The 25,048-nt window shown below is 37.7% G+C and overlaps 1 protein-coding gene across 2 annotated transcripts in view; it reads right to left on the bottom strand.

The window, feature by feature from the left end:
* Positions 1 to 229: 229 nt before the first annotated feature.
* EMB (embigin) overlaps positions 230 to 25,048 on the bottom strand; it is a 42,896-nt gene continuing 18,077 nt past the window's right edge. Inside the window, exons 3-10 of one of the 2 annotated variants that reach the window (XM_070586897.1) lie at positions 16,066 to 16,252; positions 15,766 to 15,854; positions 7,456 to 7,583; positions 6,870 to 6,944; positions 4,934 to 5,213; positions 4,121 to 4,154; positions 1,219 to 1,273; positions 230 to 626 (exon numbers count right to left, since the gene is read on the bottom strand). In XM_070586897.1, coding sequence (XP_070442998.1) covers positions 609 to 626; positions 1,219 to 1,273; positions 4,121 to 4,154; positions 4,934 to 5,213; positions 6,870 to 6,944; positions 7,456 to 7,583; positions 15,766 to 15,854; positions 16,066 to 16,252 — 866 coding nt within the window. In that variant the 3' untranslated portion in view covers positions 230 to 608. The remainder of the gene's footprint in view (positions 627 to 1,218; positions 1,274 to 4,120; positions 4,155 to 4,933; positions 5,214 to 6,869; positions 6,945 to 7,455; positions 7,584 to 15,765; positions 15,855 to 16,065; positions 16,253 to 25,048) is intronic. The other variant, XM_070586898.1, reaches the window with a different exon arrangement.

The following is a 25,048-nucleotide window of genomic DNA, read 5'->3' as shown; positions in this document are numbered from 1 at the left end:
GTGGTGATGGAGATTTGGGGCAAGTGTATGGTTTTATTTCCTTACCTTAAACCACTATTTTTGGAGGAAAAGTACGTTTTTCTTGTGGAGATTGTAGAGTGAGTTTCATTAGCAAAGGTAGAAAGTATTCATTTCCTAATGAACACAGTTTTCAATATGACAGAGGGATGAAAATTATTACAAATACTTCTAGACATAGTAAGCATGACTGGAAAAAAAACTTTCAAGATAAATGGCAAAGTTTTTCTCTTTAATGAATCTTTGGTTATAAACAGGTCTTGAGAGACATTAGCTCTATGTACTAGTAACTGGTTTTGCTGGTGTCTGCTCTGTGTCCCTTCAGGATCAGGATGAAATTAATTATCCTGGGTTGCAGCTCATAGAATACATTTAATACAATTTATCTGGCTTTAATGTAAAATAATTACAGAATGAAAATATATCTTTAGATCTGATAGCATAGATTATTTACAAAGCTACTGCTGAGCATGTTGCATAAATTTTCCATCCTTTTAAAAATAAAAACTCAGATGTTCTTAACAGGAAGCATACACAAAGCTGAAATACAAACTGTATCTTCCCGTGAGTCTTGACATGATGCTTCTCATTCACTGGCTCACAGATTCCTGTGTTAAATAAAGCATAATGAGACATAATTAGCATGTCCTGGTTATTCTGTAGTAACTTATGATCACTTCAGCAAAGCAAAAGGTGCTGGGCGGGTGATCCAAACTACTGCCCAAGCCAAAAGTTCCCATTCTCAATACTCAGGAAAAGTACTTGGATGAATCGTGAAAATTTTGATTCTGATCAGTAAAGAAAATAAGCTCATGTGGATTCGTTCATAGCACCAAATATATGCGAATATATGAGAATAAGATAAGAAAATCCAGAAAAATTGAGAAAGAACAAAAATGAGACTACATGAAAAGCTGTAAAAGAAACTAGCCTGTGGTGACAAAAGAACACAATATATAGGCAGTGCAATAGATTTACTTTTAGGTTGGTTGCCACATGTTCTCTGGTGGAAAAAAAGATGGCATTTATTTTTGTATAACTATATGTTTTCTCCCATAATATTGTAAACAAGCATATTCAAGCACAGTGAATGACTAGGTCTTTTATGAAACCAAAAAAAAAAAAGGAGCTGGATTAATAGATAGCCTTTGTATACTGAATTTTACCTTTTATTTGGAGTATCATTTGGAAGCAACTTACATTTTTTCTGTGCCTGGTGGCATTATTTTCTATACCATTGCTATCATCTGATTTCCTGTGTGGAAAAAAAAAAAAAATCACCAGATGTTTACACTGCCTATAATTAAGTCAGTACACCATTTACATCATGGCCATCAGGTTCAAATGTAAAAGGTCAAAACAGACAGAATTCGTTCTTCCTAAAAATGTTTTCCTCATAATGTGGATTTTGATTTTATGCCATTGCTTGGAGAGGAACTGTTGCCGCAGATGATAGTGACAAAGGCCTGTTTATTTTATGCATTAGGAGAACTGCTTCTCCCCAAGCAGGAAGGGGGGCTTAGTGTATGGCTATAACTTACATGTTGTCTTGACACATGCAAGACAATGGCCAATCAGCTCAGCCAACATGTGAGATACAGGTGCTGCAACTGGACGTGTTTACTACATTGAATTAGAGGTTAAACTTGGTTCTTTATCTATCCATTGTGCAAGACTGCAAAAGTGGGCTTCAGATTCTTAAGACAAGAATGACTAAACTAGGTCACAGTGGTGTGTGATGAACACCCTTCTAAGTCTTACCCAGCAGGCTTAGCACATTAAGCTATGACTCCCAGATAATAAATTCAACCACCTAAACAATTATGTCAAAATTTGGAGGGGGGAGCAGGTAGGGGAGACTGTGTGGATTAAATATCTGAGTAGATCAAACAAGTGAGAGTGAGCTCCACATTGCACTATTTGAAGTAACTAGCTTTTTTTGATGTTAGACATTTAGTAGTATTTTTAAAAATCATTTTCACCAGAAACTCTATGAATCACTATCTAAACACATATATAAACAGTATATATAAAACGTATTGATAAATAATATTTATCGTCTGTCAAGAAAAATTTGTCTCCTAACTAAAAATTCTAAAAGAGCATGGTAAAAGGTTGCTCTAAATGAGTTCATGTGCTCTTGATTTTTGTATTAAATCCAGAGATACTGAAATAACCAAAAAAAGAGAAAAGTGAAACACTGTCAGTGATTTCTGTAGAACAGTAGAGGATGCAGAAAACCAGGGGCAATATCCCAATTACCAATGAATGAAAAGAAAGTTAACTGATTATACTACAGATTGAATCCGTTTGACATTGCTCTGACGCTATTCTAGAAAAAAATATTAAAAAAATATTTTTAAAATAGGGTAGGCTACATAAGTGAAAATTAAATTATGAAGAATTGATCGTCCACTCCACACTGTTCTGGCATACCTCAGAGTGTGTCTTAAACAAACCTGAAGGCACTGAGACCAGAGCAACCTCCAAATGTGACTGTAAAGGAATGGCTGCAAACACTGGGGAGGCTGAGCTGGGAGAACGGAAGAACCCGGGCAAGGCTGTAACTGTCTGAAATATCCTAATGACTGCTGTGTTTTTTATATGACTCCAAGTATAAGAAAGGGAATCGATACATGGGAACCAGGAAGATACAAAGCACAAATCAATATAAACAAGACGTCTGAGATCTCCAGAAAGAGGTGCAATTTCCTTCCAACTAGGAGAGTCTATGATTCTAAGACAACAGTGTCTTTTTCCTATCCGGGGTTACGGAACTCCTGATACAATTATTTTACGACTTTAATTTAGAAGCTTTTATCATGTTGATTTATTTCACCTGCCATAGGTGGACTGAGTAAAAATAACTATTTGAACAATGTCTGTGAATCTAAATGACAACATTCTGCCCCATTCCCGCTCTTTAACCATGGCTATAAACCGCTCCCCAGAATTCCTGTTGGCTGAGAAAGAGAAAGTGCCATTTTGTGTTGTTAACAGTTGCTCAGGCCTCCCATTTCCTAGGTCTCTTTCAGTAGCTTTATTCTGGCCTCATTTTCATGGTCCAGCCCTTGGCTCTGTTATTCAGACCTTAATCTCAGTCTCACGCACCTCCATCACTGGACTCCACACTCAGTCTTTGACTTAGAGGAACCAGGAACTCCCAGCTTCGCCAAACCAAACGACATCCCTGGCAATTATCCTCCCAGCTCTCCTCATACTCACCTCTAAACGAGGGGGCTGTAAGAGAGCTAGCGGCTCAGTTTGTGTTCTTTCAAAAATAATGACTAAAAGAATTCTAGGCCTCTGATTTTCAACAAGACAGAATATCAGGATCACTGATAGACACTTTAAAAAATACAGATGCCCAGGCACCAATCCCAGAGGTTCTGATCCAGGAGATCCAATAAGGTCTGAGCCCCTGTACTTTTAAGGAGCATCCTAAGTGATCAAAAATATAGCCCGGCTTGGGCTGGTCCAGTGGCATAGTGGTTAGGTTTGCATGCTCCGCTTCAGCAGCTCAGGGGTCGCGGGTTTGCAGACCTACACACCGCTCATCAAGGCACACTGTGGCAGAGTCCCACAAACAAAATAGAGGAAGACTGGCACAAATGTTAGCTCTGGGACAATCTTCCTCAAGCAAAAAGAGGAAGACTGGCATCAGATGTTAGCTCAAGGCCAATCTTCCTCATCAAAAAAATATATATACGTATAGATATTGACAGGGTGGAGTATCACTGCTTACACAAATAATACTTCCTTATGGTTACTGAATATCTTCTGTGCACCAAAGCCTATGCTAAGCATTTTTACATATCAAACATCATTTAATCCAAAAACCTTATGTGGTAAATACTATCATGAAACCCATTTTGTCGAGGAGAAAACTGAAGCTCAGCGAGATGAAAGTAAGTGGAGGAGGGTATTCTCATGCAGGCAGGCGAATTCCAGATGCCATTCTTCACAGATAGATGTGTACAGAAAATAACACACACGTGTATACTCTTGTGCTTTTTTTTCCTAACTGCAAACATTTTATTTACTTTCACATTTATCTGTATTCTACTCAAGTGAAAATTAATCTGTAAAAAATAATACTTACAGCTGTTCCATTTGTTTAAATTCTTTCCCATCATCTGTGTAACGAAAGAAGAATGTAACTATTAAGATTGTTTTATTATTCTTACAAAGTATAGATGTTCCATTCAACTCCCCCCTGAGTTAACGCATTGTGCCGTTTCCCTCTTTGGAATGAACGAGAGACGTGCTGCTTTACACACTACACCTCTGTCACGTCTTCTTCTTTCCCTGCTCTCCAGACCTGACCTGTGATTTTGATCAAGCACAGTCTAGTGCGTGGGGTTTACAAACACAGGATTGATTGACTTGTAATTATTTAAGTTATTAAAAATTTAATACAAAGCCAGGAAAGAATACAGAACGTAAGATAAATTTTCTTAGGGGACCATTGGCTTCTCAACCTGTAATCCATGGGGCACAGGCTACAAAAATAGAAAATTGACAGGTCAATATCTCTTTTATAAGCACTCCAGAATGTCTGACAAAATATTTTTTAAAATGAGTATTCGAAGTGAAAGAGTAATTGTTTATCTTTGAGAATTTTTATATTAAGCTACCACAGAACTTTCTAATGTTCCAGTACCAAAGCACTGGTGTGTAGGTACCAGTAACACCAAAGAAAAGGAAAAAGAAATAAAGGTATATTTTAATACTAAAATTTTTCAGGAAGTTGAAACAAGAAAACCATCAATACAAGCTCACAGCTCACTGTCATCATTGATATTAACATAAATGCCACTCCAGATACCAAAGTTAGATTTTTCCCAAATACTCTAAAGCCACTGTAATGTACCAAGTCAGAACACGAGAATATTACCTAAAAAAGAAATCGTACCTGGCTGCTTCTTTTTCTTTTGAGTGTACATTTCACAAAGCAGAATAATAGCCACTAAAAGAACCACTTCAGCAATTATTCCAAGAAATGGTTTGAGGGGCACCAGATAACTGAGAACCACAAGTTGAAGGCGTTCTTCGCTCTCGCCTAACTGGAACACTGCGTGGCACCAATAAGAGCCCTGATCTTCCTCTGAAATGTGCATTATCTTGAGCCTTGTTTCATTAGCATTTGTTCCATTGATCACATACTTATCATTCATTTGAACGTCGAGAGGAACCTAATATAAGAAGACATTAAAACCCATTTCTATTATATTGCATAAAAGATACATATCCTAAATGATCTAGCTTTGAATGAAAGCTATAAGATAGTACCAAGAAAAGTGCTTACCAGAAAAAGGCAGATTAAAATTTGTGAGAAGTTATACATAACAGCGCTCAAGTCTTCTTAGAGTTTGATCTCCCAGCGGTAGGAAAAAAACAAAAAGTATACTTTGCTTTAAGTACTTCGCCCTGAATGAATCTACAGTGTGTAGGTCATCATGGGTAAATATTATATGAGAATTAAAAATACAGAAAAATTCCAGCCAGCTGGGTTTCATATTCTAATACCTGGCCAGTTGTTCAAAGTACTTCCTCCTTCACTAGTGCAACAAACATTACATCGACTATTAATGAAGCCACAAAATCTCATCATTGTTATAAAGGAAGATCACTGGCTCCTGACACTGGGAGTTCCTCAGACTGGAATGGAGGATGAAATCATCAGGCCTTTGAAGCTGATATAGAAGGAATGGTAGAAATTCCCTGTGAGCATGGTCTATGTGGTAGTCTGCACATCTGTCTTTTCATATCTGAATTTTTCGCTCTCAGGGAAGCTGGCTCCTGAGAGTCACTAGGTTTTCCCCAGCCTCTTAAGAGTCATACTAAGCTATTTGGGAGCTGATTTATTTAATCTATTCAAACTAAATTTTATTCTCGGGCTATTTGATGGCATCACTGCTCTATCACTCAACCCCCCTATTCAACAAACGCTAACCTGCATACAAATAATCTTGGAGGTTATCTGATAGAGAACTGTGAGTTTATTATCTGCCAAAAACATTATGGCAACCTGGCTCCCTGTGCACAGCATTGCCTGTGATGCTTGTCACAAATATATGCTCCCTAAGTCAGATCTGATAAATCAAAGTACTGCATGTCTAACGGGCACTCCAGGTGATTCTGATGCAGATGGTTGGTCTACATTTTGAAAAACATTTGACCTAAAGTTTTGACCTGCACCCTCTTCCCGGCACTTTCTTCACATTCTAATGCTTAGGGCCCATGCTTAGGGCCAAACTGAGAGAAAACTAGTACAGCAAATGAAGAGAAGCACAGACTACATTCTAAAAGTTTAACATAACTAGATTTAGGCTATTTTTTGTCTATTATCACATATGCATAAATAAACTAGGCTATTATTTCAAATACCATGATTCGTCTTTGTTTTGATAAATTTACATGTCTTTAAAAAATATTTATATACACAAAATGACTGCCTTTCCTACTCATCAGTAAGAAGATAAGCCTAAATATTAACAGTTTAAGTCTGCTCCTAAGTGATTTGGAGCTATTTCTTTGAAAAATCAAACCAATGTTATCACAGAATCAGTCACTCTCCATTTCAAGTCCTTCCCCTGTCATCCTTCAACAGTCTACAATAGCATTGATTTTGTCTAAGAAGCAATTTAATATTTCCTTGTAAGATCTCCACCGTCTCGTACAGTTCCTTCTAGAACTACATCCTGCCTTTACAGGACATCAACTTCAACGCCCATTAGCACCAGGGCAATAAAAGAATGTCCCCTAAAGAACAATGGCCTAAATTTCCCTGCTATTAGAGGTATTGGGGAGGAAGAAAGAGAGTCAGAAATGATTTCTTAAATACTCACGTTTTTCTTATTAGCTCTTCGAATAGCCATTAATTCTTTAACAGGAATATAAAGTATTTGGCTTCCCTTAGGTCTCTGGAAGGCCAAAAGGAGTCAGGGACATTTACTGAGAGAACCCAAGACCTAAGAGTAAGTTACCAAATTTTCCTTCTTTTCTCAAATGGTCCCATTGTATTACATTCTTTCACAAATGTTTCCAGACAGAAGCAGGAAAAGAAGATTGCCTTTTTTTTCAGTTACTTTCATGGAATGATAAGAAAAAAAGAATCTTTTTTGTTGAGCTTATTTCTAAACTCATCAACTAAAAGTGAATTTTAACTTCCTTTCAAAGAATTTAAATAAATTGCTAAATCTAAAAAACAAAGTACCAGCTAATGAAACATTAAGAGTATCTTCAGATAGATAATGTAATATGCTAAAAACATCAAATGACAACTCCATTTATCATTGTTCTATCTTATGAATACATATTAAAGAATAAGATAGAAGTATAAAGAGTCCTAGGAATTCTGAGTCTGTTATAATCTTATTATTTATGAAATAAAAGTTTTTTTGTTTTCTTCAAATCAAAGAAACTTGATCTTACCTGTACACTCCCATTACTACTGTACCAGGTCCAATTTAAAGGAGCACAATCTTGACATTTACATATCAAGACCGTTGAATCCCCCACATAAGTGATCAATGGTTTGTTTTTTCCATGAAGTTCAGGGACTAAGAAAAGAGAAATGTATGTTACTGGAAGAGTTCGAAAAGGGAGAATGTATTCAAATTGAAGACTATTTCTCCTTTCATTTTCTCATTAATATACAATTTTTTAAATGTAGTTTTAGTTCTATATAAAATGAAACTAATTTATAGTAGTTAGAAATGTTTAGTAGCAATAATAACAGCAGTAGGTAGGTGTAACTATCTGTAATGTAGCAATAGAAGAAAGGTCTTCTTTTATTGAGCCTAATAACAATTGCAAGTATTGTAATAAGCTATTACATGCTTTGGATAAGAAAGAAACTTTATGTTTTCAAGCCTATTCTTTCTTCCTACCTACTGAGTTCCTTTAGACAAATATTTTTTCCAAGTTTTACCCTTAGATGGCATTTGAGTGAAGAGACGAAATTTTCAGGACATAAAACCTTTAGTTTATACATATTTATGAAAAGCCCTCAAAGAGTTGGAGAAGTTGGAAACACAGGAAAATTAAGGGGACAGAGTAGGAAAGAAAATGAGATATAAAACACTTTCATGTGGTTTTTGTGATTGTTTGTTTTTTTCTTTCTGCTTTTTCTCCCCAAATCCCCCCAGTATATAGTTGTACATATTTTAGTTGTGGTTCCTTCTAGTCGTAGTACGTGGGACGCTGCCTCAACGTGGCCTGATGAGTGGTGCCATGCCCGCGCCCAGGATCCGAACCAGCAAAACCCCGGGCCGCTGCAGCGGAGCGCATGAACTTAACCACTCGGCCACGGGCCGACCCCTCATATGGTTTTGTAAAAACATATACTAATACTCATTATGATAAATTTCTTAAGAAAGTTCTGAAGCAGATGCCATTAGTAATAGAATAAAAATGAGTACTGAATTTAGAAAAATTAAATTTTAAGGATGTGAACATCTTGGTAAAGAAAATTAAAACATAAGCAAAACAATAAAAAGCCAACCAACAGCCTCCATGGTGAAACTGGTTCCTTCTGATTGACCTCGAAGAATATATTATAGAATGTACCCTAACACTGGAGATGTGGACAGATCAACAAACATTACTTTCGTTGATCTTTTATTCTTTTTCTTTTACTAATTTTAGCAGACTTCTGGTTTTGTGTTTTGTTTTTCCATTTTTTGTTGTTTGCTTGGTTTGCTGAAAGAGAGAGAATATATAAAATTATGTCTAAAGTTTTAATACTAAATTGACAAATTTTACAGATATTGTGTGATATTCACTTGTTATCCTATTTTTAGATTTCATTTTGAGGAGGTTAAGGGTGGGTAATGGAAAGATCAATTTCAATTACTAAAATTGGGTTTCTAGATTAAATACATTCCCAAGTGCTCTTGGCTTTCTGCCACCCAAAGATAATTGCGCATTTGCTAGATGTATGAATTGTAAAGATGAGGAAAGGGAAAATAATTGATAATAACTAGAAGAGAAATTCTGATTTGTATAACTACCAAAGAAGGAGTAAAATTAGGGCTGGAGAATAGGATTTCTTTATGGGTTCTGTCCTTAGGTGATGAATGTTACAACGAAGTGCATGGAAGTTTTCCTTTTTCCTTATTGTCTGAAGTGGGCCTAACTACAAGTGCACATATCACCCTCTCCTTCATCAGTACTGCTGACCAGCAGAGTGTTGACTGAGGCATCATTAATAATAAAGAGATGCAAATAAGAGGAAGGTATGTCACCCATGAAAGCAAAAATGCTTCAAGTAATCACAAGAAAGATGACAAAGTAGTCTTTCAGTGGTTCTCACAATTTTCGTAAGCAAGGAAACACATTTTGATGAAATTGAATGGTCTACAACTACATTCACCAAAGATATGAAATGCCAATCAGAAATTTATAATCACCCCATTAATAGTCTATGAAAACATATTAAGGTACCACTAGGGAGCTCCTGAGGGAGGAGAGAGGTGAGCTCACGTGACTAGCCTGGTTGAAGTCCTCCCAACCAGAAGCAACTGGTGAGTTGCCCTTACCAGAAGATACTCTGAGCACTCCTTTTGAGAGGCTACTAGTGTCCCACACTCCCTATTGATCACCATTAGGCTGAGGGACATTAAGGGACATGTGGTTAATACATGTCCATTTCAAAGGTCAGGTCATCAGTGTTTGAAAGAGTCAGCAGAATGTGACAATGACGTGACAAAGATATGAGTCCAGGAAATATCTGAATTAGAATTACAGCTTCATTGTTACTAGTGTTGAGGACATAGGTAGGTCAAACTCATCCTACAGTGTTGCTGTTGTAAAGGATTAAGCACAAGAACATAATACATCAAGTGCTTGCTGCACAGTATACACCACAAAATTCAAACTTTTGCTGTGATCATGTACTGGTACTGCTTTTTTTAATTGAGCTTTCTTACAATTTACAATTCCCCTGGCCTTTCTTCATAGTGGTTATCAGCCAGCTTAATAGGATGGATTATCATCATGTGCAAGAATGATTTCTAGGCTACCTGCCCATGGGGAACAGAGAAGAAATCAGACCTTGAATAAAAAGGAGAACTGCAAACTCACCCGAATACCTCTCAGAATCATAGGAATGTTTAAAAAAGAAACCCAAAACAAGGAAAAGGTTCCAAGCTGAGGCCTTTACAGACCTCCCAGCCCATCTGAGAAAGGGGAGTACAACGGTAAAATGATGAAAAATGGGAAATAAATTTACAGGAGACAAGGCCCAGAAGAATGAAGAAACAGCAGCTTTGAGATGCTGGTGACAGCACGAATCCATCCTTTAATAACATTATTAAACAATTTTTCAGTGAAGCTGTAAAACAAATTCCACAGCTTGAAACACACATTCAAGTGCTTGGCTAAAGCAGTTAAATACAATTTTGTTTGTATAAGGATTACAATTTAAACATAAATTAGAACAACTTAAATCAGGGTGCCTAATTACTGCTTCTTACTATAACAAGAAATGAAATTGGCTAAAAAGTTAAAAAGAAAATCTTGTTGCAGACCTACACAGTATATAGAGCAGAAAGAACACATGGAATAATAACTTTACAGACTATTATAAAACCTAAGAATAAAAAGAAAATGGCCCATTCACCACATACTGGTTTTAACAAGAAAAGGCAGAATAAAGCAACTAATACTTTGATACAAACATGAGCTAAGTTTTAAAATAAGAGAGTAATTGCTATCCACATGTCTTTTTAAGTATAAAAGTAAAGAGGGAGTCTCTCACATAAGTGCTCTGCCCTATTAGGTCAAGCTACTTCTGTTAATGTTTGGTTTGATTTCCTAAGTCTGTAGTCGGCCCTTCAGGGCTCATTTGTGGACCCGGACAGCTCTCTAATGGAGGAAAATAACCACTATAAGAAAATTGGAAGCAACTCTAGGATCCAAGAGAGTAGGCTGACCATCTGTTCTGATATTAACAACTATATTCTAAGTTCTTGAGAAACAAGACAATAAGTTGAAATGTCAAAATATTAAAGGCTTAAATGAGGCTGAACCACAGAACACTTTGTTCTGTTTCATTTTTCTTATGGTAGGAGTTTCGCCACTAGACGCTGGAGGCGGTGGCAATTGAAGGCTGGGCAGTGGCCTGTGGACTGAAGTCCCTGGTGACCTGGATATAAATTCCCTCCTCATTCAACTCTCCAATTTTCCAGACTAGAGAGGAGGATTGTCCTGGAGTGATCATGTTCTAGGGCACTGATTGGGCCCTGTTGTCTAGGGCTGGGAATTTGGAGATAGAAAGAACGCAGCCCCATGCTCAGCATGTTTTTTCGGGTTCAGGAGAGAGTATCCTCCTTCTAGAGTAGGAAATACCAAATTGAGCTTGGGCTGTGAAGGAAGAGATGACTCTGCTTTTTTTTTTTTTAAGGTTTAGTAAGACCCAACTAAGGAAAAAGAAGCCGTCCATGTGGTCAAGGCTTCCAACAATTTCAGCAAGGTTTGTGGCCAAGGCTGGCCAATAATAAAATATTCCTTTGCTTTGGTGTGTCCTTTTTGTGTATATTTCCATATTTGAGATTTTGTTAAGAGGAGGAATGATTGGACCGAGTGAAAACCAAGTCATTCTTGGGTCTCCTGACAAAGCACTATCAATCTATCAGCTCAATACCACCTTCCAAGATACCCAATACCTGGTGTGGTTTTAGTCTTAAATGAAGTATGAGGACACAGAGGCATTTGAGGGATAAAGTCCCACTTGGAAAGATCAACTCTGCTTAAGGAGAGGCTTCAGCTAAAGACCTGGGGATTAAGCATGGATCTGAGCTGGGCTAACATAGGGATTCTTTTCAGAAGCCACAAGGTTCCTTCCAAATCTCAGACGGAGCAGAGCCATAATTCCTGAATTCCATATGGAGAGGTACAACACGTACATCTTTAGCACTGCTCTTTAACAGTGCAGCTCTGATGAAGTTACTCCTGCAGCCAGGCTAGGCTCACCTTAAAACAAGCACTCCTTTGAAGGCGGACTTTGAAACTGGTTGTATTAGGCACCAGTTGGGGGCACAGTTTCTGCTTTCCCAGGCTGTTTATCTCCCACATATCCTATTTCTCAATCTCAGTATGCTTCTTTCTGGAAATTAGGTCATGCTTTAACAGAAAAACATGTGTTGAAATATGATCAAAATATTGAAATATACCCACAGGCTAAGAATCTAAAGTGGAAGAAAGGCAACATTTGGGGGGAAAACATGGCAGAAGACTGTTTTTCAGTAAGCCTGTAAGAGGCACAGGTTTGGGAAGCACAGCTGGTGGCTGAAAGGGGCTTTTCAAGAAAATCTTCGGTATTCTATGAGGTTTGGGTGAGGAACACATGCCTACACTATTAAACTATACCATTGAAATAAGATCAGGTCGGAGACTGCAGATAACTGACACTGACTGAGTGAGTGATGCCACAGAGAAACTGAAACCCAAACTGTGTTTTCTTTTCATATCTTCTGTTTTGTTGACTATCCACTAGATTAATGGCCAAGATAACATTACCCACTGCTCTGCTCTGCTATCTATGCCGGATAACAGGAGCGTGGGTCTAAATTATAAAATGCACTATGCTCAGGGAACATTAATTTGTTTTCACTCCTCCAAGGTCACAGTTGGTTCTGGGCCACTGCTTATGTTTGGAAATACTTATGCATATAAGGATAGTGATACAGTATTCCAACGTGCCTTGTTGACCTTTTGTAACTTTGGATAAAGCAGGACAAATGAGAACCTTGGGGTTGGAAGAATCCAGGTTTGAAGATGGTGAAATTGCTGATTTAGACTAGTGTCTAGGAAGATGGGGGTCAAGGATCTATCCAGTGAAAGGGAAAGCTCTATGGAGTTGTAAGATTGGAGATTTATATGCGTATACTCAGGGACTAGAACAAATTGGCCTAAGTATCATTTTTGGTTCAAAGATAACTGGGTACTATCAAATTAAGAAAAAGATTCTTCCATATGGTCAAAGGCAGCTTAAAGGGACACTGGCATTTGAAGCTGAAGTTCCAACTGATTCTATGATGCTACTCTCCCATACTTTGACTCCTTGGGTACTTCCCAGTGAAGACAGATGGCTGGGCCAAGACAGTTTTAGCACTTGGTACTATCAAAATATCACCATAACTTCCAAAAGTTCCATGTCTTATTACTTATCCTTTACTAACTAAATTTCTGCGTCTTTGCATCTTTCTACTAAGAGATTAACATTGATGAATATTATGGAAATTTTTACCAACTACCTCAGAAAATCTAACCCACTACTAAGAAACATTGTGGACCATCACTCATGTTTTTTGGGGGAAAAGTGATCAATGACATATTAGCAGTTGCAAGCTTCCAGCGTGCCCTTTTACTATCTCCCCTGTACTGACATCAACAGCCCAACACACAAAGCCAGTAGGTTCTCCTGCATCATACTAATCAGCGATGCTGAGGCCCTTTTACAATCTTGTAGTAATAAATCAACCAACTCCCATAAAGGCAGAAGCAGGGACTTTGCTGATGAATTGTTCTGAGGACTCAGACTCAAGCACTATAGTTGACTCAAGTAGTCAATAGCAGGACTTACTTCTATTTTTTTTTTTGGCTCAATTTAAAGTAGAAGATAAAACAGGCTTTTCATCCACACTTAATTGTAGTGCTGCTAAGGGAAGATAATCCTTCTTCTTAGGAAAGACCATAAGCAACCCATGTGGAGAAAGAGTATAATAGAATATTTATAAAAATATACACCATTCTATACGCCTTACAGATCTAATTAAATAACAACTACAATATGAATCGTTCTGCAGATGCCTTTAAATTGTACTCAGACGAAATGATTTCTCCAAGCAATATTCAATTTAGATGAATTACAGAGAATTATTACTTTACCAAATAAGATCTGGAAGGGCCCAACTTGTTAATTTTATAAATATCTTCAAGACACAGTGTATACTTAAAAGTTACATTAATGTTAAACGGGCATTAAAAACTAGTAAAATGAACTAAACTGCTTCAAGAAAACTATGAAAAGAAAAAAAGGAAATATTCAGTGGCTCTTTGCATTCCTCAAGCACTGGATTTCAAACCTCTTAGCCTTGTGTTGCTGCTTCTGACACCAGCCAGTATCAGCCTAGTTATCTCAAAATAGATAGGAACCAAGAGGCTTTCTCTAAGACTGTGTGGCATTAAATGAATTGGTATATTGGAAACTAAAATGCTTCTGCTGATCTTTACATTAGAGACAGGAATGATCACTTCCAAATAATAATGTAAGTAATTTATTATAAGAGAGCTAATAAGAAAAAATGTAATATATTCAACATTTAAACTTTGAACAGGCAAGACTAGTACATATTTCTAGAAAACAGTGCTATTTAGAAGGAAAAATAGCAATTTTTACAGTTCAATCTCCTGGAGGCACTTTAAGTCTCAAGATTTGATGAGTATGTCCTCAAGACCTGTAGGCTTTCTTTACATATTTAAAGGAGACTGATAGAATGTTTACTAGGATTGTGTGTGTGTGTGTGTGTCTGGGTGTATGTGTGCATGTGCTTAATATCCTTTAAGCTCATTAGGAAAGAAAGGGAGGGAGAGAGGGAGAAAGGAAGTAGGGAGGGAGGGAGATAAAAAGACAGGGAAAGGAAAAGGAAAAGGGAAGGAATAGAAGAAGGAAACATACATGTGTATCTATACTTCACTAAGTTAAAATAGGCAAAAGGAGCAAAGAAGGTTAAAAGAGAATGTACGTGATCAAAATTATCAAAGAATGATACTAGTTTCTGCCTTTGGAGAGACCAAAGTGTATAAATATAAGGATTTATTATATTTACCAAGTAGGAACATTTACAAAACCACATGAAGGAAGTGATCCCGTGAGTGCAGAGGGAATACAGGGGCAAACCATTTTAAATCACGGCGATGATGAAGCAGGCCATTTGGCTATGGATGGAGCCTTGGGGACAGTATCCATATTTTTTCAGAGCAGCTAGCTAGACTTCACAATTTTTAGGAAAAGTAAAGAACAATTTCTCATGTACACTGGGAAATTAACGTGAAACAAAGCCCAAAATAGTTAATATGGCAACAGACCACATTTCCCAAATACTTATCCAACTCAAATGACTAGTCTTTATCATGAGATCAAGACCTTTAAAGTTTTGATTTAATGACCGTAAATGTAAAATACTTTGATTTGTTTGTTTTCACAGGAGAGAGCTGTGGATTATATTCCAGGGTTTGTCCTTAACTTGATAAGATCAAAAGCAGGCAACCCTTTTGCACACCTCCACATCATTTTAAAATTTTATGGATCCCTAAAATCCCAAGTTCTGGAGCCAGTGACACACAACACCAAGGCATATTGTCACAGTCTAGAAGTACAGCAACTCAGACGCCTAGAGGAATATTATCGAAGCTCTGAGTTTAGAGGGCTAAATATAGATAAGTTCAAGAGACTGCCATGACTTACACACAACCTGGCAGCTCAGTCTTTGGAACTAAACCTGTGCTTTAAATGGGGGGAGGGAGGCAGGGGTGGGAGTGGACTGGGAAATGCAAATTCTACCACTGAGAAGGCACTGGGAAGCTCCATTTTCAAGGTCACCACTTATGATTCAATGGAAAGCATATGATTTTCTTTCAGCCGCATTACGTTTAGTGTTGTAATAATTAAAAATTGGGGGATTAGAATTCTAAGAATATAATGCTGAAGTTATTACTCTATAAATTATTAGTACTGACCTTTGAAATTAAATGTGCCCCTTTGTTCCTTTTCCTCTTCAAAGAAACAAGAATAACTTCCCATCTGTTTGCTATTAATGATGGTGACCCTAAAGACAATTTAGGTTATTAATATAGGCTTAGTTCTCAAAACTCTTCTTAATGAAAATCAAGACTCAGCCATTAATCAAAATAATTCTGTAAATATGCAAATTAGACTATTAGCATAGCATTCAAGTGACAGTAAAGGAAAGAATGCGCAGTCAGCAAAAGTATTTAGAATTTAACGTAGCCATGCAGGTTAAAATTTTGTGTACTCACGTGTATAGGGTGTACATGATGCTTCCTGTTATATTGATCATATAATTACTCTCAAGTAGCTCATCATCTTTTTTCCAAGTGACATTTACTAAATTCAAATCCCCAGATGTTGTGAATTGGCATATGAGTTCTACGTTAGAAGGTCTTTGTAAAGTGATATTTTTTTCCACTGGCACATCAGAATGTTCTATTAGCCACAAAAAGAAAACAAAAAAAGATATGAAAGTTACAGTTAGGAGAAACCCAATAAACGAAACAGTTCAAATCATCAACAATACTGCTTCTATCGACAGTTTCTTAATGTAACATTTCTTTGAAGAATGATTCCTCTGTTGGAGTAGATTTGGTTCCCTTTATTATTCTCTTTCATAGGCACAGCTGAAGAAAAGTTGTGTTACAACATTAACAGAATGACAAAAGCCTAAGGCTATGATCTTAATCTCCTTAAAATCTCTAACTGACAAGGATGTAGGGAAAAGAGTATTGTATTAAAGGAGAGCCATATGTTCTGATAGTGTAGAAACAATACAGTTAAAACAAACAAAAATTAGTGGAGAGAGAACAGAATGACTGTTTTAAATGCTTTCAGTAAGTATGTTATTGGCAGCTATCACAAGAATGTATTATGTATAATGTGGGTTCGTGTGACACACTAATTCTAAAATTCCCAGTCTTCTTATTCCTTAAAAACTCACAGGGATTGGATAAAGATAGAAATATAAGACAGAAGAATTTAAATAAACATTCCAGAGTCTTGAATTTTCACTGAATTTGAAATACCAGTACAAAGCCATGAGGTGCTATTTCTATATATAAATGCATAGATATAGATATAGATATCCCCCACTTATGGAGGATACATACAGCCAACTTTGTTTATTTTGAACAGTGGTCAATAAAGGGAAAATATCAAACAAGTACACTGCTCCTCCTACACTAAATGTGCCACTGGTAACTAAATAATAGAGGAGGAAATCTTTCTCTTTATAGAATTCCAGCTAATAAATGGAGAAATCATAGAAATATAAAACAATGAGTTGCAACCCCTAGTGAATCATGGATCTAGACATTTTGCATCCACTGCCGCAATCACCTCAAAAGCAGAAGTGTGTGTCTCTTAAGGAACGCCCCACTACCTAGGAAGTAATCTTGTCAAAAAAAAAAAAGTAAAGGGGGCAGGCGGGTAAAACTGACTAAGTCTCTAGATCCAATTACCACTTTTACAGGAAACACAGAAGAGGGCAAAACATGTTAAACTATGCCCCACGAAAGTAATCCACAAAATCCAGATTGTGAGAAAACTCTACAAGACGAATGATCTGATTTTTTCAACAGATAAATTAGAAAAGAGAGAGAGAGAAACTTAAAAATAAGATACTTAAAAAACACGCCTCTAAAAAACAAAGTAAAACTATAATATTTAGGGATGCACAGCTGGGTAACAAGGCAATCTTAAAGAGCAAGGAAGTGACTATATAAAAATCAGAAAAGTGGTGGCTACTCTTAAGGGGGAGGAAAGGGTTGCATTGGGAGAGGGCACTGCCTTATGTAAATACATTTCTCAATTTCATGCCCAACAGTATCATATCACTAAAAGCAGAATGCAGAGCCAAACTGCAGAAAGAAAAACAAATCGAACTTAAAATAGCAGAACATCACTTTTAGTTACATTTAAAACTTTACAAAAATGCTTCCTTAAGCAACGACCAGGTGCAAAGTTTGCAAACAGTCAAGTACAGCTACTGTGAAGTGCTTTGTGAGCACACGCTTGAAATAACTGCTTGTTTAATTCCAAAATGGCTGAATTGAATTTTATGCTCCAAAAGAAAGGAAAAAAAGAAAATCTTAGTTATAGAGAGACCTTAACAAGATACAATTGTATAGTGAAAAAATGGAATCAGTAAAACTGAAGGGATTTACACATTTCAGCATACGTGCTGAGCATCTACTACATGCCAGAAATGACACTAGGTACTAGTAACAGGAGAAAATATTTCAAGATTTACTATATTTAGTCCTGAGCTGCTGTTTTCTGTAAATTTTCTTCACTTCACCTTTTGCTCTGGTGCACCCTTAAAACTTAGTCTTGTCTCCATGTCAAAGAAATTTACTTCATTAGTCAATTTCATGAAGGAGTTCTCGACACACAGTCCCTATTTTCACCTACATACTCATTTCAACACAGCGTACTCTGGTATCTTACTGACCACATTACAGAAAGTGCTTTCTCTTTGGTTAAAAATGGCCTAACTGTTTAACCTGATGAGCTCTTTTCAGAGCTCATGTTTTGTTTGATGTCTCCAAAATATCAGATATTGCCAAAGACTACTTACTCCTTGAAATTCCCTTTACTTTGCTTCTGTTTCATGATCCTAACATTTTGGTAGCCACACCAACTCTTCCAACTGCCCATAAAAGTTGGTGTCCTGTGAGACTTTGCTCTCCAGCCTCTTCACTTTTCAATTTGACACTCCCATGTTCGATTCAACTATTATCTCTAATACCCTTTATTTGCAAAACTCTTGGCTCCAATCAAGACTTCCTTCTTGATCCCTAAGTCCATAGCTCTAAGTCTCGAGTGGGCATCCAAACCTAGCTATCCCATTGGTACTTCAAATTCAATATATCCAAAGGAATGCACTAACTTTCTCCTCCCCTGACCCATAACACTGACTGACATGCAGTAGAATTCAGTTGATTCCAGCTCTGAGATGCCAATCAAATCTGCTCAGTTGGCTCCAACCCTCCCTACTATAGGCCTTTGACGAGTTCAGGATGTGCTACCACCAAAATAGAGAAGCTTGCCCTATTGAATATTTGAAGCTGAAGGAGTTTGAGAAAACAGAAGTAGGAAGGTCACTCTGACCTTCCCCCTGCTGTTCTCCCCTGAAACAGGTCATAAAACCCTCAGGTGGGAGGTGCCTTCCCTAACCCTGGAGGAAAGGAGCATCCTTATCCCCGAAGACAAAGGGACAAGGAGAAGAATCCTAACAAATTCACCTTGCTAAGTTTCCCCCAGTTAATTACACTTATCTCATACTCTCTGACCTATCAAACATTCCCAAGACTGTCCGCTCTTCACCAAACTTAGCAAACAATACTCAGGTTTAACTATTTCTTCAGGCCTTAATTTCCTTATGGAGGATCCTGTGTCACATAAAACTTACATTAAATAATTTTGTTTACTTTTTCCTATTAATCTGTCTTTGTGAGTTTAATTTTCAGACCCAGTCAGGGACTCTAAGAGGATCAAGGAAAATTTTTTCCCCCCTTATACCTTCAGTATCTTTCACCAGGACCAGAGAAATGACCTCCTAACTTCTCTTAGCCGCAGTTTCTTTTCCTCCACGTATTTTCCATAACTACACCAAAGTTGTCCTTCTAAAGCAAAACAGATTATTTAATTGCTCTGATTAGATACCTTCCATTTGCCAAAAAAGCATCTTTTTTTTAAATTGTGGCAAGAACATTTAACATGAGCTCTACCATCTTAGATTTTTAAGTGTACAATACAGTATTATCGCTAAGGACAATGCTGTACAGTAGATCTCTAGAACTTATACATCTTGCCTAACTGAAACTTAGCACCTTTGATTAATACCTCTCCACTTCCCCCTACCTCAGCCCCTGGCAACCACCATTCTACTCTTTGCTTCTATGAGTTTGACTATTTTAGACACTTCATATCACAATAGCCAAGACATAGAAATAATCTAAATGTCCATTGATGGTGAACAGGCCCCAAAAATGTGGTATATACACAAAATGGAATATCACCCAGCCTTAAAAAAAGAAGGAAATACAGCAACATGCAACAGCATGGATGAACCCCAAGGACACCATTACAAGTGAAATAAGCCAGCCATTGAAGGACAAACACTGCATGACTCCACCCATATGGAGGAGTCTGCACTTCTGTAGTCTCTGCTCATAGCAGTTACAGTCTTTGTTGGCAATGCATAGATCCTGGGAAGGCTGAACTGGTTTGGTTTATCCACTTACTGGTGTGTGAAAGGAAATCTTAACTTACAGAGAAGGAAGGGGCCTCAGAAGGTCAAAATGTCTAGGGTATGTGGTATACAGACCATCCACCGAAGTCTCCACAAAACTCTTCCGCATCCTGTAAAACTCTCTTCAGACATTGCTCCAGACATTGGAGATTTCTGTGAGCCTTTTGCTCAGGTCTGAGCTGAGTGGCTCTCATCAGTAGCCCAAGTCTACACTGGCAGGCCAGCCTGCTTGGAAGGAGGACACCCAGGCCTCACCGCAGGTTGTGGAATTTCAGGAGGTTCTGGAGGCTGGAGCACCCAGAAAAAGTCTATTCTGACTCTTGCATTATTTCTTTGGCACCTTGTGGGGCTGATGACAAACCATCTTTATTGGAGGAGCACTGGCAAGGAGGTATAGCAGGATTATCACTCCTAGTGAGACAGGCATCTTGGTGGGCTAGGTGAGGCCCTAGCTGAGACAAGTGTGCACATACAGGAAGCCACAACCACCTGAAGTCTGCCACACACCTTATAACATAGAGCAAGTCAACAGCCCGTCCATGCCTGCTGCAAACCACTCGGTTCGCAGAGGGACCACAAACTGAGCACGCAGTTCCAAAGTCAATCAGCCAGCTGATCACATCCCGAGATCCAGTCCCCAGCTACTGCGCCCACGTCCCTTTGAAGTCCCCTAAAAAATCCCCTTCAACCCAGCTCGAGGTTGCTCTCTCTGCTTTCCGAGACAGCCCAGGCTCTCTGCAGCCTGTCCTTTCCCTTACCTAAGTCTTGCTTAATTGCTCAAGAAAACTTAATAAAACTGTTTTGTACTTTATTCTGTGGCTCTCACTTGAATTCTTTCCTGAAAAGGCCCTTTCTTGGGCCCGGGACCCCAGGTGGGGTACCCAGCCTGAAAACACTAGCAGGAGGCATTACAGACATATTGATATTCCAGAAGGTGATGCTAGGGTACCATGCTCTTTTCAGGGATGTGGCTTATCGGAGCCTCCTAACACAGCAGGACGTTAGACTATGAACTATCACCCCCATTCCACAAGGGAGCAGCCCAGCTTCCGGGGTTTCTTGCTCAAGGTTACTCACAGAGCAAAACAAAGCATTTGTATGTTGGACACCTCAGTTTCCTCATTTGTAAAATGGGACAACACATATCATGAGACTGTAGAAAGGATTAAATGGGCTATAATAAGGAAAGTTTTAGTAATATATTAATGTCTGAATAACTGCCCACTTACTTCTTCTCACCATTTAACTCATTGGAGAATATAACAAAAGCTATTATGTATCTCGTAAAAGTTATATACTGATTATATGAGATAAACCCCTTTATTATCATTCCTACTTCATAGATGAGCAAGCTGATGCAAAGAGAGGTTGACTATCTTGCCCCAGATAATATATCAAGAAAACGACAGAGGTGAATCTCAAATTTAGGTGTGGCTGAGTCCATATTCTCATGACCAACAGTATATATCAACTCTCAAAGATATGAAATTTCATAACAATGGAATTTTCTTCATCACTTTCAAAATACTGAACCAAGATTACTTTTTGAGGAAGATTGGCCCAGAGCTAACATCTGTGCCCATCTTCCTCTATTTTACATGTGGGACGCCTGCCACGGCATGGCCTGATAAGTAGTGCACACATCTGCTCCCGGGATCCGTACCAGCATACTCTAGGCTGCCAAAGCAGAGCACACGAACTTAACCGCTACACCACCGGACCAGCCTCTGAACCAAGATTTTACATGAAAGAAAATATTTATAGAAGATGAAACAAATGCATAATGTAGTAACATAGCAATGTGATGATAGATGAATGGTGTGATGGACATATTTTAAACATTCACACTTTTAACTGAATGCTTCTATTAAAAGTGGAATGTAGTCTTTCTCTGTGGCAGGCCATTCTCCAAGCCCTAACTGCTATCTCACTGTTTCTTATAATACTTTGCAGGTGCTTCTGCAGCTTGCTTTCTTTCTTATCAGGAAATCACAAGCGTCAAAAATATGTAAAAAGTTTTACGTCAAACTTTAAAATATTTGTGGTTAGCCAACAAACTAACATTTCCATTGAACTCAATGGACAATGTTTCAACTTCCTCAAACCCCCCCAACTGCAATGCATTCCTGCTATCTTAAAGTGTTGCAAAAACATCCACGACATCTGTTTCCAAGACTATACCCATTTGCTCCGTTGCTGAACTATACTTTAAAAAGACTATTCTTAAAATCATACAATAATTTATATCTGCCTAAAAACTGTCTCATTTTCATAGTTAAAATTTTTAAAGTATATGAACCTTTGAAGAATTTGGAGTCTTCAGAGAAATGACAGGAGTTAGTCCTTAATGGGTCCATCTAGGAATTATACTGCTTGAAATAAAAGTCTACTTTGTTACTTTACTTTTTTTAAAAAAGCCAATTAAAATTTCTTGCAGAGGACAATGTTTCCAAACATGTTTTAGAAGCGGAAACTCATATTAAAGAGAATTAAGTCCACTACCACATATAAACCTGGTAGAATGGGACAACCATGACTGAAGCAGAGAGGGAACATGCAGCTCTCTTTCATCTTACCACAGAAGGCAATCAGGTCCCAAGTTACATCCTAAAATAGAGACAGAGCATCCAGAGTCCTTACAGAAACGGAAGCCCCCTAACATGAGGCCAACATCCTGCATACAAGTGAAGCAATCAATCCTATTTGGAACATGCTGTTGCTCCATTTATGTGATGCTTCTTACCAGATGCGGTTGAATTGACTTTATAAAATAACTCCTCTGAATAAGAATAAATACATCATCTTAAACTTAACATTCAAAATTTGTAAAATAACACAAGAACATCGCTCCTTCGTTCTTGTAATTTTTACCCCCTCCCAAATTAAATCTCATATTGAAATAAAATATCACGATCATCCTATTTTTTTCACTGACTCTGTCAACAAGTTATTTATATGCCATCTGATAAGTGCAATACTGATGGGTTACAGGCTAAAATGCATGTGGTTCCCGAATCCCATAAGTTTAAAACATAAAATCACCAAGTACACAGAGAAGCCCGAAAGGATGTAGTTCCAACTTGAGCATAAAAGTATACAATAAAAGTATATGTGTGTGTATATATATATATATATAAAAGTGTCTGTGTATATATATACCTATAGGAGCCCCAAAGACCTAGGAACTATGTGGCTGGTGTTATATAAGCACAGTTCATTCTCAAACTTTTGAAATTTTATACAGGCATCCTCAAAAGAAAGGGAAATACTAAAAAATGTGGATGGCTTCTACACAAATGAAGCCAGGTTTACCAAACAAAATTCATCAAAGATTCAGCAATATTTTGGCAAAAGTGCTAAAATTAGCCAAGGAAAGATGCTGGCTGTATTTTATTAAACAAAGTTCCTGCTGGTCACTGTTTTCTTCCACTTTAATTAGTATCACATTTAATGGTTATTTCTCTACTTTCTTAACTAACTGACTTAAGATCATTTCAAAGAAAAATTTTAAAAGGTACATGGTTCCATTTGAATTTCAGAAAAGCGTATTTCTTCTTGTTTCCAACAATGTAATACGTAATTTGAGGTTATAGCATTTAGTAATAATCTGACAAACACTTTCTTCCCTGGACGTCAACAGTCTTTACGCAAGATGCGATGACTGGCAGTCTGCCCTGAGAAACATCACAAATATCTGCATCTCAATGGAGTCATTCCAGGATCTTCTCGACAACAAAGTGCCTGATCAGCCAAATGTAAGGGACTCTCGCTTCTTTTCCTCAATCTCGTTGCCCGGGCAGCTGCCCCTGGAATCCGAGTGATCCTAACCCAGACCTCTTGCCTGGCTGGCTCTAGGCAACATGACTACCTTTCCTGACCTTGATTGGTCTTCCAAATTTTCCTCCGTACCTTAACTGCATATCTGTTCCTCCAGCGACTGTTCTGCCAACGTCCCTGCATCACCAGGACCTTGCCAGGCCAGCGGCTCACATCTCACCATGGTAAACAACACGTGCCATTGGGGAGAGCTCATGCCAACATTACCAAGGTGGTCAAGAAAACTGCTAACCAATGTTTTGATTTTAACCTTTTCAGTTAAACTATAACACACTGATTGAGATACCAAACACTATAATAAACAGAGGGAAAGAAAACAATAAAAGTAACAATAACAAAACCTTCTAATTGCTGTAACGCAAACAATGAATTCCAAATACTGACAATGGGAAACTTGATATACACAGTGATATAAAAATAGACCATTATCAAAAGATCAGTTTTAAAAACCTAGTGACAGCAGAAAGGAAAAAAAACTTCTATTCTTAGTCAAGTCAATTATGCTTTCACAAATACACTCATCTCAGCAAATGCAATTTCTATGACAAGTCTATTTAAGAATAAGGCAATTAGAATAGCTTTGTTTTCGAAGCTTTCTACATAGTTACTAAACTAATGTACATTTCCTTAAAATGTGTATGATTGTTTTAATAACACTGTTGAAAGAAATGGGTAATTGGGCATTAAGAAAGGCTGCATAGTATAATGACTAATAGCACGGCCCCTGGTACCAGACTGCCTGGGTTTAAAACGGGGCTCCTTGGTCGATTCACTTAATGCCTGTGTGCCTTCTTTTCCTCATCTGCAAATTACAAATAGTAACAGGACCACTGCATACAGTTATGAGGATTAAATTAAGCTATATTTAGAAACATATACATGGGACATAGGCAACACTATGTATCTGCTAAGCAAATAATTAGTAACAGTTTAAAAACATAAAATAAGTAAACAACCACGCTTTCATGAATCAAAGGTCATGTTTTTCACTCTCCCATGTACAGGAGGACCCCGTGTTTCCCAGTCCCAAGCATGTTTGGGTAAATAAGAGTGCTAAGAGCTGGGCGAATGTTGCCATGCTGGTCCAAAATTTGCAACTAATGTATTACATTTGAAATCTGTTTACAGGAAACATT

This window comes from Equus przewalskii, chromosome 20 (assembly GCF_037783145.1).
Source record: "Equus przewalskii isolate Varuska chromosome 20, EquPr2, whole genome shotgun sequence".
Lineage (NCBI taxonomy): Eukaryota > Metazoa > Chordata > Mammalia > Perissodactyla > Equidae > Equus > Equus przewalskii.
Note: the sequence above shows the minus strand (reverse complement) of the source record. Positions and strands in the feature narration are given on the sequence as shown.